At 38.8% G+C, this 18,477-nt stretch overlaps 1 protein-coding gene across 2 annotated transcripts in view; it reads left to right on the top strand.

The window, feature by feature from the left end:
- The window catches only part of mpped2a (metallophosphoesterase domain containing 2a), a 167,127-nt gene that overhangs the window by 44,730 nt on the left and 103,920 nt on the right, over positions 1-18,477 (top strand). For both annotated transcript variants that reach the window (XM_061974782.2, XM_061974783.2), the window contains exon 3: positions 15,821-16,002. In XM_061974782.2, coding sequence (XP_061830766.1) covers positions 15,821-16,002 — 182 coding nt within the window. The remainder of the gene's footprint in view (positions 1-15,820; positions 16,003-18,477) is intronic.

Consider the following 18,477-nt stretch of genomic DNA (forward strand, 5'->3'; position numbering starts at 1 on the left):
TACCTGCTCATTCAGCCCCGATACCTGCTCATTCTTAGTTGTAGTTTTCATTAACACAATTAACTGCCAGTGTTCTGTACTACATCATAGTGTGCTGGGGGGGCAGTACATCTAAGAAGGACAGCTCCAGACTGGAGAAACTGATCAGGCGGGCCGGTTCTACGATCGGAATAAAACTGGACTCACTGGTGACGGTGGCAGAGAAGAGGACTGTGGAAAAACTAGTGAGCATCCTGGATGATGCCAGTCACCCTCTGCATACCGTTATCAGTAGCCAGAGGAGCCTGTTCAGTGCTAGACTGCTTCATCCCAAGTGCAGGACTAATAGACTAAAAAACTCCTTTGTCCCACACGCCTCTCTGAGGGGGATGGGGGTACTAGGATGACAGGGGATGCAAAACAATAACAGTGCAATACTTTTTCATAACATGGTCACTACTGCCTAGTTTCTCTTGTTATATTCTTATTTTACTGTTATATTTGTATTCTCATTGTTGCTTTTTATTTGTATTCTTATTGTAATATTTTCTATTTTGTTTCCATTTATACCCCCATTATTTACTTTTTAAATTCGATCTCAATTCTGTACACTACTGTTGGAATTTTAATTTTCCTGAGGGAAGTCTCCTGAAGGAATCAATAAAGTACTATCTATCTAGAGCTGGGCGATATGGCCTTTTTTTAATATCTCGATATTTTTAGGCCATTTCGCGAAACACGATATATATCTCGATATTTTGCCTTAGCCTTGAATGAACACTTGATACATATAATCACACCAGTATGATGATTCTATGTGTCCACATTAAAACATTCTTGTTCATACTGCATTAACATATGCTCATTTTAAACTTTCAGGCAGAGAGGGAAATCACAACTAAGTCAATTTACCAAAAGTGTATTTATTAAACAGTTATTAAGCAGTGGCACAAACATTCATGTTATTTCCAAAACAGAAAGTGCAAGATTGTCAGAGACATTTTAAAACAAGCTACTAGTGCACTTTTGTGCATGACGTCATTAAGATGACTTATCAAAACAACACTAAATTAAAGTGCACTTTTTGTACAGAACGCCACTACAATAGTTAAAAACCTGATGTCACACAAGATATTTCAATAAGTGTCAAATAAAAATGAGCTGCACAATAGGAAATCATATAGTGTATGTCCTTCGCTATGTGGTAGGTTCCTGCGGACGTTATCTCCTTTTGTCGTGGACTCTTTTTTACATACGGTGTTGATCTGGAAATGTTTGCCTTGGCATTTTGATGGTGTGGGCGTGTGGCACCGAACAGAGATGTTGACATGCGGAGTAAGCACTCTTGATTCTCTAGCGCAGTGGTGCTCACACTTTTTCTGCAGGCGAGCTACTTTTCAATTGATCAAGTCGTGGGGTGTTTAAAGATAATACAAGCATGTTTAACACCTATAGATTCCTTTCTTTCATGAAGACAAGAATGTAAGTTGGTGTATTACCTGATTCTGATGACTTGCATTGATTGGAATCAGACAGTGGTGCTGATAACGTCCGCATTTTCGAATGGAGGAGAAAAAAAGTCCTCCTTTCTGTCCAATACCACATTAAAGTGGTTGGTTTTTGGCATCTTATTTGTCCAGCTTCCGTACTCCTTTGTATACACTTTACAAGAAATACATTGTCGGCAAACTCCGTAGCTTGCTAGCTTGTGCACGCCAGCTTTCTGAGACTCTTATTTTGTTAGCGCAACTGTACAACTGTGCAGTCGGTCTTTGGAGTTTTGACGACAGGTACGGCGCCAGAGTCTGTTGAAATAAAGTGTTTCTCGCCTTCCTGTCTGTAATTTTAATGAGCTGGCAGCAGCCAGCGTCTTCTCAGAAGACCCTCGGGTGCCGTGAATGTCAATCAAGTGACGAAAGTGACGTCATAGTGAAGATTTATGATCGCTCATTTTTAGGACTATTTTTTTAATGCCTGGCTGGTGATCGACTGACACAACCTCCGCGATCGACCAGTAGCTCGCGATCGACGTAATGAGCACCCCTGCTCTAGCGGGTGACTTTTCAAATGATGCTACATATTAGCAGTAATACTACTTTTTTTTACGCTTTTTCCCCACACTTGACAAATTACGGTTGTCTGTTCGACTTATTCCCACTTGAAGCCAAACCACCGCCAGATGATGGACCCCCTGCTGTTTTTCTTGGGAATTAATTCTTCCTTCATTTGTTACCGGATTCGCACCTTCTTTCTCTCGTATTACCACTTGCACCATAGCTAACTTTAGCCATGCTGCTACGTCTCTGCGTCGCGAGGGCGTATACGTATTTGACTTATGACGTGACAGTATGTGACGTATGTAAGAATGTGCGCTTGCTGTCTGTGAGAAGGAGACACAAGAAAGAGTAGGAAGAGCCTGTTGTGTAATGCCAGCAGCTAAAAGCAACTGCGTGAGAACGTATACTCCGATATCACGATATAGTAATTTTCTATATCGCACAGAGACAAACCCGCGATATATCGCGTATATCGATATATCGCCCAGCCCTATATCTATCTATCTATCTATTGAAGTTGTTGAAATTGCCATGTAAAATGGCAATTTCAGTAGCATGTCAATCGCAAAGCCAGTGTGTATTATTTGCATCCCGAGTCATTGTGAGTGTCTCTGTGTATCCATGAAACAACTGTAGCAGTTTTACTCTATCGAGCTCTAATTGATAGGGGTTACTGCTATTTACTGTACTTCCATCCTCAGGGTAGATTGGATTTCAAAGGAAAGAGGGAAGCGAAGGCAGTAGTTACTCTTGGGGGTGTGCACATAGGTAGAAAATATACAGTTACGTGTGCGTTTCATCATCCCATGTGGTTCTGCATTCGCCATACTTCCATGGCGAGCACCGTGGAATCCTGTGAAACCGCGTGAGGTCTGAGCACCGCAGAGTAGCGAATCAAATCAGCAGCTCGTCTGCAGTGTATTTCCTGCTCCGCTGGCTCGGTGCAATGTCTCGGTGTGTGTATTTTACAGCACACACACCAAATTAGTGCACAAAGTCAATTGTAAATCTCATTATCTTTGAAGCCGCTTTTTCATGTTGTCTAGTATATTCAATATCGAAGCCCGCACTTGCTGACTTAGCCAGAGAGAGGACTGATGTCTGTAAGAGAAGATAAAGTTATTGAGAAAAAAATGGGTGTGCTTGTACAGGTTAGAAACTGTGTCCATAGAAAACTGTCTTAGATCAATTCAGCTTTAAGGGAATATAAGGGAGCGTGGCATGGACATTTGCGGAACTGGGACCAGCGCTCGCCGACATTGTCCTCTCTGGAGTGTGTTTTTCACATCAAATTGTAAATATTCAGCTTCTTAACCCTTACGCAATATGTGTTAACGGAACAATTGACACCCATAGAAAGTGTGAAGAGGTCTTTAACAGATGGTCTGCGGCCCCCAGGTGGTCCACAGAGGTATTGCAGGGGGGGTCGTGAAATTTTTGGTTGATTGGATTTTAAAATATTTTTTTATATTCCCCATGCATTTTTTTTTAAACTATAATAACTGTCTTTAAGGGAGAACTGCACTTTTTTTTTGGCAATTTTGACTATTGTTCACTATTCTGTTTGCTACTTCTCTTTGTCTTCTATATTAGCTACCTCTCTTTGTTTACAATGTACATTTTCTGCTGGATCTGCTCTTGATTTTATTCTGCCCTTTTTTTGCTGCAGCTGTTACATATACTGTAATTGGGATTTGTTATGTATTGTATATATTATATAATAATTTAATATGCAAATATTACATATATGTTATATTTTATATTGCTACTATGTTACTTTTTTAGTCTACTTTATACCTTTTGTTTTCGCCCTCTTTTTGAGCTAAATTATTGGTAAACACAGTTTATGTATAATAATTTACGTAAAACCGCGAGTAATGAATAAAGTTTTCATCAATTAATATATTCTGTAGACATACCCTCATCCGCTCTCTTTTCCTGAAAGTTGATCTGTCCAGTTTTGGAGTTGATGTCAGCATCTGCTTTGAGTGTCGCAGGATATCCACACATTCTTGCCATCTCTGTCGTAGCATAGCTTTCGTCGGTAAAGTGTGCGGAACAAACGACTGACCATTTCGTCGGCTTTCCCCACAGCCTCGTATTTTGAACAAATTTCGTCCAATTTCTTGCCACTTTCGCATCTTTGGGCCACTGGTGCAACTTGAATCCGTCCCTGTTCGTGTTGTTACACCCTCCGACAACACACCGACGAGGCATGATGTCTCCAAGGTACGGAAAACAGCGAAAAAACGGAAAATAACAGCTGATTTGACTCGGTGTTTGTAATGTGTTTGAGAAAATGGCGGATTGCTTCCCGATTTGACGTCACGTTGTGACGTCATCGCTCCGAGAGCGAATAATAGAAAGGCGTTTAATTCGCCAAAATTCACCCATCTAGAGTTCGGAAATCGGTTAAAAAAATATATGGTCTTTTTTCTGCAACATCAAGGTATATATTGACGCTTACATAGGTCTGGTGATAATGTTCCCCTTTAAGAACCACTGTCTTATAGGAAGTTTCACCACTTAAATGTACCAGTTACAGCCCGATGAGGGGGCTGCTGTGCAAATGTTTCACACTCAAACTAACCAGTCAACATGTTTTATGGGCCAAAGCTTACAAATCACTTAGGCATCTTCAGAATGGATCTGACTATCATTTAAAAAGGTTTCCCTTGAGGGGACCTGTTTTTTTGTCCCCATACCGTCAGAGGTCCCCTAAAGGTGACTGTGTAAACAGAGCGATGTCCCCATTAAGTAAGCATTGCCAGAACACACACACACACACACCATGCACACACAGATGGTTCCCACAGACTGCACATGTTTGCCTCACACTACAGAAGGTGGCCAGTTTGTTCTCGGTCGGACTACTATGAACGTGACCTAGCAGATGACTGTTCAGCTGCAAAAGCAGAACAACAACAGATTTCCGGGCAGTTTGCGATACACTCCGACGTGTCGTACCGCGCTTCACGCACCGCGTCTCGTCAAATCGCAAAACGTACAAACGCATGTCGCCTCTTTCCTTTTGTGCCGAGGTGTTTGTGTTTCCCATCTCGGCTAATCACGCCTTGTCCAGCCGTTGTATCGCACCGGCCCCTGTTGCCGTTTTCAACGCCGCGTTTGTGCGGGCCCGCACGCCGCACGCGCACACGTGCGCTTGTCAGCTCGGAGATTACAGTGTTGATTATGTGTCTCGATGTTGTCAACGGAGTGACATCCCTTCTAATGAAATAATGGCCTCGTGGCAGAGTGCTGGAGGATTGCACATTGTAGACGTCAATTACCCTCCCCATGATTTTCTGTCCTTTTTCATAAAAAAAAATCACCCCCCTCCTCGTCTTTTTAACGGATGTGCCTACACTCAACAAAAAAACATGGATAAAAGCATTTTTTTTTTCCCCCAAGCACACTTGAGGCTAAGTGTTTTTTCTCTAAGAGAATGGATAGAAAGGACACGGCATGCTTTAATGCACCACCACTTTGGCCGTCCTACCACAAAGCAGCCATGCCCTCCTTTTGTGCTTCAATCAACGCAACGGCTGGTTTTCTTCTCGGCCAAATGACACATTTTTCACCGTCGCAATGCCTCCTTTCTTCCAGATGCCTTTTGCGCGGCTGAATGTATTATATGTTCCGCACATCAAATTATCTTTTTGAATCCGCTGTGCACATTCCAGTTTCTTTTCAAAAGAACATGTTTCCTTGAAAATGTGTATCTGCATAGTTACACCGTATATATCCTATCACAGTGATATGTTTTGCATGCCTGCAAACTAGGGTTGTGCGATAGACAATAATCATACCTGCCAACTACTCCGGTTTTCCCGTAATTAGTACGGTTTTCATCATTGCAGTGATAAAAAATACGGTTTTTCATTAATTAAAAATTTTTTTTTTTTTTTAAGTTTTATTCACGAAATCGCGTAACAATGACAATCGACACTGCTTCCCGTAACTTCCTATCGAGCCATTCCGAATGCCATGCGCGAGGCTATTTATAGCACCGCTGCCAAGCACGAGGCACCAGTTGCCATTGTTTCCAAACGAGCGAACGATCATGGAATCAGCCGGAGAAAAATCGCAAACGAGTCTTAAACCGAAAAGAAAACTGCAGTCATTCCGTGAAGAATATTCAAAAGCCTATCCGGGAATAATTATTTGTTCCAAAAAGGGTGAAAACTACGCGAATTGCACCTTGTGCAGACAAGATTTTTCGATCGGACACGGAGGAATTAGCGATGTAAAAGACCACGTTGGGACAAAAAAACACAAGTCTAATGCCGTTGCTAGCGAGAAAGGTATCCTCACTTGCTTAGCAAGGATGAAAAGAAAGAACTTGAGGAAGAATTCATCACCTTCCAGTGTGATCCTCGTACCCCTGCAGATCAATCTGATAGAATAAATTTGGATTTTAGCCACAAAAAGGTAATGACACCAATGTTATCTATTGGAATTGTTTAGTACTGTTATACTGTTAAAAGTGTTTATACTATTTATGCTTTCAAGTCCAAGTTGAAGAAATCTTGTTAAATGTTGACAGCATAACTACCAAAATACAGAAGTATGTCCTTAATATTTTTGCAGTGCTATTTCTGTTGAAAAGTTAAAATGATTACATTAGAGATGTGATGTGCCACTTTTCAAGTGTCTGATGGCTTAAATTAATTTTCATTAATTTTTCATATTTTGAATTCTTTTGAAAGGCTTACAAAAAACTACATTTGAATTGTAATTCCATGCTATTGACAGGACTATTAATTTTAATGAAGTTAGCTTACCATGTTTACAGTATGATAATTGTGATAGAAATGTGAATTTTAGGCACAGAATATTTTTTACAATTGAACAAAGCAGTAGATTATACAAGCTTGGACAGAAAGTTAATAATGACACCAATTTTTTTTTTAATGGAATTGTTTAGTACTGTTTTACCATTTGTTTACTGTAAAAAGTGTTTATACTGTTTATACTTTCAATTAACAAATTGAAGTCTTGTGAAAGGTTGACAGGATAACTGGCATTAACTGTCAAAATAATTTCAAACTATTGAAGTTAGCTTACAGAATAAACATGTCAATCAACCCATATGATTTTTGCTGTAATATTTTTGTTTTGAAAAGTCACTGTGACTGATAGAAAAGTGATGGTTTTAGCAACATTTTAACCTGTCTGAATGCTAATAATCATTTTGCGTCGGGGCCCTGAACCCCCCACCAGGACTTTGGCCCCTGGACCCTGGCTACTAGGTTTTTCTGATTTCAAAAGTTGGCAGGTATGCAATATCAATGAATCACATTTGGCCGACGATAGCGTTTTTAATAATATACCGTATTTTTCGGACTATAAGTCGCAGTTTTTTTCACAGTTTGGCTGGGGGTGCGACTTATACTCAGGGGCGACTTATGTGTGAAATTATTAACACATTCAGGCATGTGATTTTTCCGTCTAAAGTCGGAATTCCGTCTTTTTTAATCTCGGGGGAAAAAAAAAAATCTCCCGTTTTTCCGTTTTTTTTTCCGACCCTAAATAAAGATTCGAGACGTACCGTATTTTCCGCACTATAAGGCGCACCTAAAAACCACACATTTTCTCAAAAGCTGGCAGTGCGCCTTATAATCCGGTGCGCCTTATATATGGGTTAATATTAATATTAATTTTCATAAAGTTTCGGTCTCGCAACTACGGTAAACAGCCGCCATCTTTTTTCCCCGTAGAAGAAGAAGAAGCGCGCGGTGCATGCTGGGATATGTGACGTTTCATTTCCATTTGTGTGTTTATGTAAAGACCCCAAAATGGCTCCTATTAAGTGTGTTGTCTGTCTAATTAGAAATAATGCAGACGAGGCGTGTTAACTGAGTTCTCAACGTTTACTCACAGCGTGCTCATAACCACATTCTAACTGCCAGCACATACAACAACGCTTCTCAGGGCTACCGCGCATGCTCGTCACTATCGTTGCATGCTGGGTAGTGTAGTTGTTATATTTGCTAGCTCATAACATCACATTAAGAGACACGCTTACGCGCTTAATTCAATACTCGCCGTCATTCCGGGTGGATTGACAAAAGACCTCCAGCCGCTAGATATTGGTGTCAACAGGGCATTCGAAGCTAGACTGCTAACTGCGTGGGAACAGTGGATGACAGAAGGCGAACACACGTGACGTTCACCAAGACAGGGAGACAGCGCCAGACGACATACGCCACTATCTGCCAGTGGATCGTAAATGCCTGGGCAGATATTTCGGTCACAACTGTGGTCCGAGCTTTCCGGAAGGCAGGATTCACAGAACTGCTGGACAACAGCGACACTGACTCCGATTACTTCGACGAGACGGAGCCGGCCATTTTGGATCCCACATTCGCCCAACTTTTCAATTCGGACACCGAAGGAGAATAATTCGAGGGATTTATGAATGAAGAATAACTTCAGAAAGTGAGCGTTATGTTTATTTTGTGTGTTGTGACATTAACGTTCGAGCAACATTATGTTGCTATTGCTCTGCACTATTTTGAATTTTACTATGTTTGTGATTGCACATTTGCGTACATTTTGGGAGTGAACAGAGTTGTTGTTAGAACGCTGGTTTTTAATATATTATTAAAGTTTGACTGATCTATCTGACTGTTTTTTTGACATTCCTTTAGTGCAGTTAGATGCGGCTTACAACACGGAGCGGCTTATAGGTGGACAAAGTTTTGAAATATGCCGTTCATTGAAGGCGCGGCTTATAACCCAGGGCGCCTTATGGTGCGGAAAATACGGTAGTTTATATTACGCCGTAGTTGATTGGTCGATATGTTCCTTGTGACCAATCAGGACATCTGTTATGAATGATGACGTTAATAACGTCATCATTCATAATGGTTATTACCGCCATTTTTCATATGTAAACGATGTCGGTTCTCGAGAGAAAGGACGCTTTACGAGTAAAAGAAATTGATAAACATGTCAAAAATAAGTTTCGATGGGACTGGATGGAAAGGGAAATCACTGATACTGTTGGGAAGAAGGAAGTTACGACTTTGTTCGGTGATTTTATTCGGAAAATCGATCGTCCCGGAAAGGTTTTGTGCACGTGGTGTCATGATAATATTGACTATGGATCACGAGGTTTCAAGGCTTTGGAAGTGCATGCGAAACGCCAAAAACATATGAAACAACTTGAAGCAAGGTATGTTCTATTAATGATGTTTTCATGTCTTTAAACACTAAAATATTTTCTTCAAATGGTGCTGTCTTTGTTAATTTTAGCATGTTAAATTGGTGAAAAACCAGGAGCTTCGGGGACCTGGCTGGGGGCCTTCGTCCCCCAGACCCCCGGAAATGTTTTCAGTCGTTTTCATTGTGGTCAAATCACATGCCTGCACATTATCATAAAATATCAAATAATATTATTTAGCTCATTCACGTAAGAGACTAGACGTATAAGATTTCATGGGATTTAGCGATTAGGAGTGACAGATTGTTTGATAAACGTATAGCATGTTCTATATGTTATAGTTATTTGAATGACTCTTACCATAATATGTTATGTTAACATACCAGGCACGTTCTCAGTTGGTTATTTATGCCTCATATAACGTACACTTATTCAGCCTGTTGTTCACTATTCCTTATTTATTTTAAAATTGCCTTTCAAATGTATATTCTTGGTGTTGGCTTTTATCAAATAAATTTCCCCAAAAAATGCGACTTATACTCCAGTGCGACTTATATATGTTTTTTTCCTTCTTTATTATGCATTTTCGGTCAGTGCGACTTATACTCCGAAAAATACGGTAATTATATCGTGATATAACATTCTAGCTGAGTGCCCTTAAATTTGACAGCAACGAGTGAAATAACACATCTTCAATGCAATGTAGTGTTCTTGCTAGCAGCTAACGTTCCTCCACAGTGCAAATCCACTTCTACAGTAAATCATTAATCGGTGCCTCTTTGGCGGTAGATAGAGTAATTATTTTAGTATCATCCCCGGAGGATAAAGAATAGCTAAACATGCAACGCTAAACACCGTATAACAGGCCTGAGCAATTATTTTGACTCGGGGGGCCAAATTTACAGAAAAAAATGTCTCTGGGGGCCGGTATATCTATTTCTAGGTACACTAATACAAAAACTCACAATAATGTCGGCTTGAATGCTGAAAACGTTATACAGACCGCCTGAAAAAACGGATTGGAATTTTAAGTTTTTTTACTGAATGAGACACCCAGAAAGTACATGACAATAATGTGGGATTTACAATATTAACTATGAACGATAAAACACTGAATATTGACAACATATGAACGTCACACACCCTCTCAATCGACATTTTACAATCAAGCAAAATGCAACAAACACAGCGAAATATGAACGCGAAGGGTAACAAAAGTAAACCCACCTACAATCTGATGTATCTGATATATCACTAAACTTTAGAACTTTGTTGTAAAAATCTCCTTCCGTGTCTGTCCCTGACACCCGCATTTCAGGCTGGCCGCTCTGGAAACACTCTGTGGAAACTCACTGCTTGGTGCCTCGTATGAGCTGCTGTGACTTAGATTACCATAGTAACTAGTAGGATTGCACATCTCTCTCTGATAAACGATTCGATATGCATCTAGATACACAGGTTACGATTCGATTCAAAAACGATATCCTTTTATTACAGACCGATTTGATTGGATTCGATTCCGAACGATACGATTCGATTTGACGGTTAATATTCAAGACTCCAAATCCCCAAGCATTGTGACTTTATGGCACTAGCAAAAAAAACAGAACAACAAAATCACATGTCAATGTATTTATTTTTAGACATGGACCAAAAAAAGTCTGGCTGAATTGTAGGATGGGAACTCCAGAGGTAAAAGTAGCACAGAATAGTAACAACAAAGTGCAATATTTCAGCCTGAGCATAGTTTTGAACACTAGAGGTAGGTAACAAAGATTCAATATTTCAACCTGCTGCCAGTGTACGTCAACGATGCTCGACACAATTTACAAATAGCATGGCTTCTGTCGAGCTTCTCTTCCTTCTTATAAAACCCAAAAACTTTCCACACTTTGGATTTCTGTCTCCCCGATGCGTTGCAAATCTTTCTCGGTCCATTATCATCTTCGGTCAGACTGACGCTTTCGTTCTCCTTCATTTTCCGTGTTGTCCCTTGTTTATCACTCGTGCTAATACTAGCTAGGCGGCTACCGCGTTTGGCGAGTAGCTTCATCTCTCGCGTTGTTTTAGAGACGCTGGCGCATATTGTAATCTAGCCAACCCATGCAAAGTCTTGCGATAACCGATCCATGACTCTATAACTGATTCAGCTAGGAATTCATGAATTATTCGCATTGATTGAGGAGTCTGCTACCGATGCAGCCTAATCGCTCACTTGTTGAATCGAATACTCGGTCGCATCGGTTTATCGTTCACAACCCTAGTAACTAGTTAGATTACCATAGTAACTAGTATATCATACAAAAGTGCAGATTCCAACCATTGAAATACTTTGTATAGTTCAAGACTTACGGTCATTTGAAAACATCTCTGCACATCATAATGGCAGCTACAGTTTCCATCTTAAAGATCTAAAAAATGTATTTGGGAATGACCGGCGGGCCAGATTGAAAAGCTAACCACGAGCTAGAGCGCTTGAATGTAAACAAAGTTTGGCGTATCAATACAAACATTGAGTAAATTATCAGTGTATGGTCGATACGGCTAAGGATGGGTACTGCTCACATTTGAATGGATACAGTACTGATTTCCGGTACTTGGGAATTGGTACCGATACATAACAGTATACCAATTGTTGGTACTTTTTCTGTGTTGATAAATACTAATTGTTTTTGATAATAAAATCCCATTTTTTGCTGCAACATTCAAAAATGAGCTGATTATGATAACCGCGGTCCAGTTCAGGGTTTCCTCTTAATCTAATTGAACATGGTGGACCGCTACGGCACTTTTATTAAAATAAGGTTGTTGTTTTTTTAATTTAAAAACAAATGAAATAATATAATATAATGTAGCCCCCAGAAGAAACGCACAACGCCCGACGCTATTTCTTAACTTTTATTACCAATCTTATGATAACAAATGGCACAATTCCAACAGGTTTTACACACTTTCGTCTACGTGAGTCCGCACTTTCTCTTGTTGCATTCACACAACAACACTAGAATATTAGATTTGATGCTAGTAGTCATTAAAAAGTATCTAGAATGACACTTGAAAAATTCTCAAAGTCCATTGTACAAAAAGCAACAACAATTTTAAAAATGGCAAAACAATATAAAAAATATATATCTTAACACTAATAACAGGTTTGTTTTCAAATGTATGTATACATTTTTTTAGCATTTTTATCCAATCCAATTGACTATTTATATAGCTTATTTTAGAAAACAGTAAAAGTTTCACAAAGTCTTACATAGGAGTTTAAACACACATTTAGTAGCAGGATAACAGTCAATTTTGGAAACAAAGCACTAGAGATTTTTTTTATTTTTTTTTAAGAAAATCATATCATTGTAGTAGATTAGGCAAATTATTTGATGACGTCATGGTGACCATACCTTTAACCACGCCTCCACCGCCACAGGTATCTTGGCGGTCTCTGGGAAACACTGCAGTTGTTATATCTTGTTTAGAGTGTCCGTCAAACCCCGGCCGAGTCATACCACAAACTATTAAAATGGGACCCATTGCCTCCCTGCTTGGCACTCGGCATCAAGGGTTGGAATTGGGGATTAAATCACCAACATGATTCCAGAGCGCGGCCACTGCTGCTGCTCACTGCTCCCCTCACCTACCAGGGGGTGGATCAAGGGAATGGGTCAAATGCAGAGGGTAATTTCACCACATCTAGTGTGTGTGTGACTATCAGTGGTACTTTAACTTGAACTTTATTATCATATTTCTGAGTTTGCAGGTATCACACCAAGACGTTAGATGGCAGTAGTGTATAGTTTGTCGTATGTTGTTTTTGTTGTTGTTGTTGCACCATAAAAAGGGTTAATGCTGTAAGTATTGTAGTCAGGGAGGTGATCAAGAACCCGATGGTCACTCTGTCAGAGCTACAACATTCCTCTGTGGAGAGTGCAGAACCTTCCAGATCCCATTCCCTCTCGTCTGCCCCAAACACATTCCTCAGCCCCCTCATAACTAAAATAATCAATCGCTCCCTTAAAACAGCGCTTTTCGAACCCCTTCCGAAGGAAACAACCCTTGGTCCCAAACCCCCTTTTAAATCGCAGACCAATCTCTAACCTCCCTTTCATATCCAACACTCTGGAAAAAGACATCTCCTCTCAGCTCCACAATTATCTCAAAACTAACGGTCTATAGGAAAATTCCCAATCCGGTTTCTCCCCGAAATTAATCAAGAGCAGGGGTGTCAAACGTACGGCCTGCAAAATGAGGTGCAATTTTTTAGTGGAAGAAACTGCTGTTATAAATGTGTCCACTGGATGTCGCAATAGCAATTCCAGTGTGACCCACGTCACACTGTTTAAAGATGACATGTCAGCTGACTTTAAGCACCCTCTGGATTGGTTAGCGCTACTCCAATCAGCGCAGGTGCAAGCAATCAGCTGCACCTGTCGTGGCTGGCGGTAGACTAATGCTGTAGCGACGCACAATACCTTTTTTTAATGTAAATTAACCACTCAACAGATAAAATAACAAAAGGGCAAAATGCAAAGACTTAAGTCAACGTGACCATCATTGTTTTAGTTAGAGTTCCGTGCAGTGCTCGCAGTTAGTTGAGGGCACGATGCGCACTCTGAAGTCCATTGTAAAAATGTGCATTTTTACATTTGTTGTTTGTTCTATTCTATTTTATGCTCAAATCTACCATGTTCATTATATTATAACTGTAATATTTATGTGTTGTGGCAGTTGCGGATGTCACCAATGCGGCGTTTTGAGGAAACACTCAATTGCTTTTCTAAACACGTCTTTAACATGAGAATGCTAAACAGGAAGTGCTTAAAGTTTTATGACTTTGTAAATACACTGAGACAAAGTCTAAGTTCATAGTGTTCTTCATGGTGATTTTGAAACGGCACCAATTTTTTCCTCATAATTTTCAGCTAACTTGGTGTTTTGCCAAAAGAATTATTTGCAATGTGTACATTTTTTCAGAATGTGTTTGTTCTATTTTTGGCCAAAGCAAGACAAAGAAAACAATTTTGAAGTGGTCTTTATTTTTATATTACAAAGTTTGTATTATGCCATGGAAATCATGGTATAATAATATAAAAATAAAGACAACCAGTCCGGCCCGCGTGGGACTAGATCTTCCTCCATGCGTCCCCTGAGCTAAAATGAGTTTGACACCCCTGATCTAGAAATTTAAGCGTTAAAAAAATAAATAAAGACAAATAAAAAGTACAGTACAGGCCAAACGTTTGGACACACCTTCTCATTCAATGGGTTTTCTTTATTTTCATGACTATTTACATTGTAGATTGTCAAGGCATCAAAACTATGACTGAACACATGTGGGGTTTACTTAACAAAAAAAGGTGAAATAACTGAAAACATGTTTTCTTTTCTAGTTTCTTCAAACGAGCCACCCTTTGCTCTGATTACTTTTTCGCATACTCTCGGCATTCTCTCGATGAGCTTCAAGAGGTAGTCACCTGAAAGGATTTTTCACTTCACAGGTGTCATAGTTTTGATGCCTTCAGTGACAATCTACAATGTAAATAGTCATGAAAATAAAGAGAACGCTTTGAAATGAGAAGGTGTGTCCAAATGTGTGGCCTGTACTATATATATATATATATATACACATACATATATTAGGGCTGCAACTAACAACTAATTTGATAATCGATTAATCTGCCGATTATTACTTCGATTAATCGATTGATAATCGGATAAAAGAGACAAACTACATTTCTATCCTTTCCAGTATTTTATTGAAACAAACCAGCATACTGGAACCATACTTTTTTTGATTATTGTTTCTCAGCTGTTTGTAAATGTTGCATCTTATAAATGAAGGTTTATAAAAGAAAAAGGAAAAAAAAAAAAAAAGTAGCCTCTGCCCATGCGCATAGCATAGATCCAACGAATCGATGACTAAATTAATCGTCAACTATTTTTATAATAGATTTTAATCGATTTAATCGATTAGTTGTTGCAGCCCTTATATATATATATATATATATATATATATATATATATATATATATATATATATATATATATATATATATATATATATATATATACACAGGTAAAAGCCAGTAAATTAGAATATTTTGAAAAACTTGATTTATTTCAGTAATTGCATTCAAAAGGTGTAACTTGTACATTATATTTATTCATTAATGTACAAGTTACACCTTTTGAATGCAATTACTGAAATAAATCAAGTTTTTCAAAATATTCTAATTTACTGGCTTTTACCTGTGTATATATATATGTATGTGTGACATTTGTTGAGCACTGATAACCTTATTAAGTCATATATATATATATATATATATATATATATATATATATATATATATATATATATATATATATATATATATAATGACTTATTTAGTTTTACTTGAGGGGAGCCTTAAAGTTAAAAAAAAGTCTATATATTATTTTGCTTTTGAAAATGGGAAAACATCAAAATGGTCCCCGCATGCTTTGATTTTTTTAGTATGCGGCCCCTCAGTGGAAAAAGTTTGGACACCCCTGCACCAAACTAAGCCTGTTTTTTTTTGGTCTGTCATCGCCTGTTTTCAAGTGCCATCCTTACACATTCCCAACTTTGTGCTTTCAGGGTGGACCCGATCCCCTACGACACTCCCAAGCCATCCGGCCACACCAGATTCGTGTGCGTATCGGACACGCACTCGCGTACAGACGGCATCCAGATGCCCTACGGGGATGTGCTGCTCCACATGGGGGACTTCACTGAGCTGGGCCTGCCCTCTGAGGTTAAGAAGTTCAACGACTGGCTAGGTACTAAGCTGCTTAACGCCATTATTTATTATGTATTGCAAAAACCCGATTACCTGCTGACATGCACTGGATATTATGGATATTCTATGGATTTAGCAGACACGACGGTGGCACAGGCACATTGCACGCATATCTAGCCCGGACCACACAATGAACCCACACCTCCTGCGTGACCTTACAACTGCTGTGCTTAAGTGTCTAGTTTAACCTTTGTGACCTAACACCCTGGATCAATTAACCTTTGACCCTGCTCTACGACCACATGCTGTGAAAATAAGTGTGTGTGTGTATGAGCGTGAGTTATTGCACGCAAGGCACACGCATATTGTCAGTTTCCACCATAAGCTTGTCAATTTTTTATTTTGTGTTGTATGAGTAGAGATACGTTTTTTTAAAATTTATTCATCTTGATATTTTGGTTTGATAAAAAAATATAAATTCTTTAAAAATACACTTTATTTTTAGGTTATATGCGCGTGTACGTCATACGTCGGCAGCCAACACAAGCTTTTGTAACCTGTTTTGAAATGTTTTCTTAGGTGTGTGGATCTTTGGGCACCTATCGATTCGATCTGATTCCGATTCAGAATGGATTCAACACGATTCTCGGTTTAAAACGATTCTCGCAGGGTATTATTTGGTATACTACCGTATTTTTCGGAGTATAAGTCGCACCGGCCGAAAATGCGTAATAAAGACGGAAAAAAACATATATAAGTCGCACTGCAGTATAAGCATACTTGCCAACCCTCCCGAATTTTCCGAGAGACTCCCAAAATTCAGCGCCTCTCCCGAAAACCTCCCGGGACAAATATTCTCCCGAAAATCTCCCGATTTTCAGCCGGAGCTGGAGGCCACGCCCCCTCCAGCTCCATGCGGACCTGAGTGAGGACAGCCTTTTTTCACTACGGGAGGACAACAGGGTGACAAGAACTAAATCATCCAGACTAGAGATACATTGTATTATTATGTTTATCTTAACTAAAAATAATATAAATAATATAATAATATAAATATATTTATTAATTAAAAAAAAATAAAAAAATTTTTTTTACTATATTTTGCTAAAAACATCAAAATTAATTGTATTTTTATTTTTTCTGACTCCTTATTACATCCAGCCATAGAATTATACATTAAAATAAACATATTTGAAATAATTAATTTTAAATTATCATAATAATTCATTTAAAATGACCATATTTAATTATTAAAATAATTGCTTGTTTATCAACAACTTTAGCATTTTATTCATTACATTTTGAAGCTCTCAGAAGCCAAGTTATGTTATATTCCTTAATATTTATTTATGCAAGTTTGAAGTATCAATTATCCAAACACAGTTTTGTTTGCTTATTTTCAGGATATATATATATATATATATATATATATATATATATATATATATATATATATATATATATATATGTATATGTATGAAATACTTGACTTGGTGAATTCCAACTGTAAATATACTCCTCCCCTCTTAACCACGCCCCCAACCACGCCCCGCTCCACCCCCGACCACGCCCCCCACCCCCACCTCCCGAAATCAGAGGTCTCAAGGTTGGCAAGTATGAGTATAAGTCGCATTTTTTGGGGAAATGTATTTGATAAAACCCTACACCAAGAATAGACATTTGAAAGGCAATTTAAAATAAATAAGAATAGTGAACAACAGGCTGAATAATTGTACGTTATATGAGGCATAAATAACCAACTGAGGACGTGCCTGGTATGTTAACGTAACATATTATGGTAAGAGTCATTCAAATAACTATAACATATAGAACATGCTATACGTTTACCAAACAATCTGTCACACCTAATCGCTAAATCCCATGAAATCTTATACGTCTAGTCTCTTACGTGAATGAGCTAAATAATATTATTTGATATTTTACGGTAATGTGTTAATAATTTCACACATAAGTCGCTCCTGAGTAAAGTCGCACCCCCGACCAAACTACGAAAAAAACTGCGACTTATAGTCCGAAAAATACGGTAATTATAACTACAAAATTCCCGTGGAAATTTTGATGTCTGTTGTGGGTGTAACTGTACAAAATAAGCTACAGAGCTAGCCTGAAACGTTAGCATGCGCACATTGAAATTCTAGCGCTTAGCAAATGTGCTAACGATGGCATGCTAACAGTTAGCGTGTCTCACATGTCAGTTAACACAGCTGTAAGGTGTTCGGTTTCGGAAATAGAGAAAAAAAGTGTAAAAGTCGATGAAAAAGTTAGCATGTTTAAGTTAGCTAGCTAGCATGCTATCGTTTGCATGCTAAAAGTTAACAAGTGTCACATACCAAGTAATATGACTCTGGGGTAAACGGTAGCAAAACTAGCTAAAAAAAAGTTAGCACGCTAATGTTAGCATGCTAACAAGCTAACGTGAGCATGATTATAGTTAGGTTGTCACATACCAAGCTATATGACTCCAAGGTATATGGCTTGGGAATTAGAGAGAAAA

Source organism: Nerophis lumbriciformis, linkage group LG15 (assembly GCF_033978685.3).
Source record: "Nerophis lumbriciformis linkage group LG15, RoL_Nlum_v2.1, whole genome shotgun sequence".
NCBI lineage: Eukaryota > Metazoa > Chordata > Actinopteri > Syngnathiformes > Syngnathidae > Nerophis > Nerophis lumbriciformis.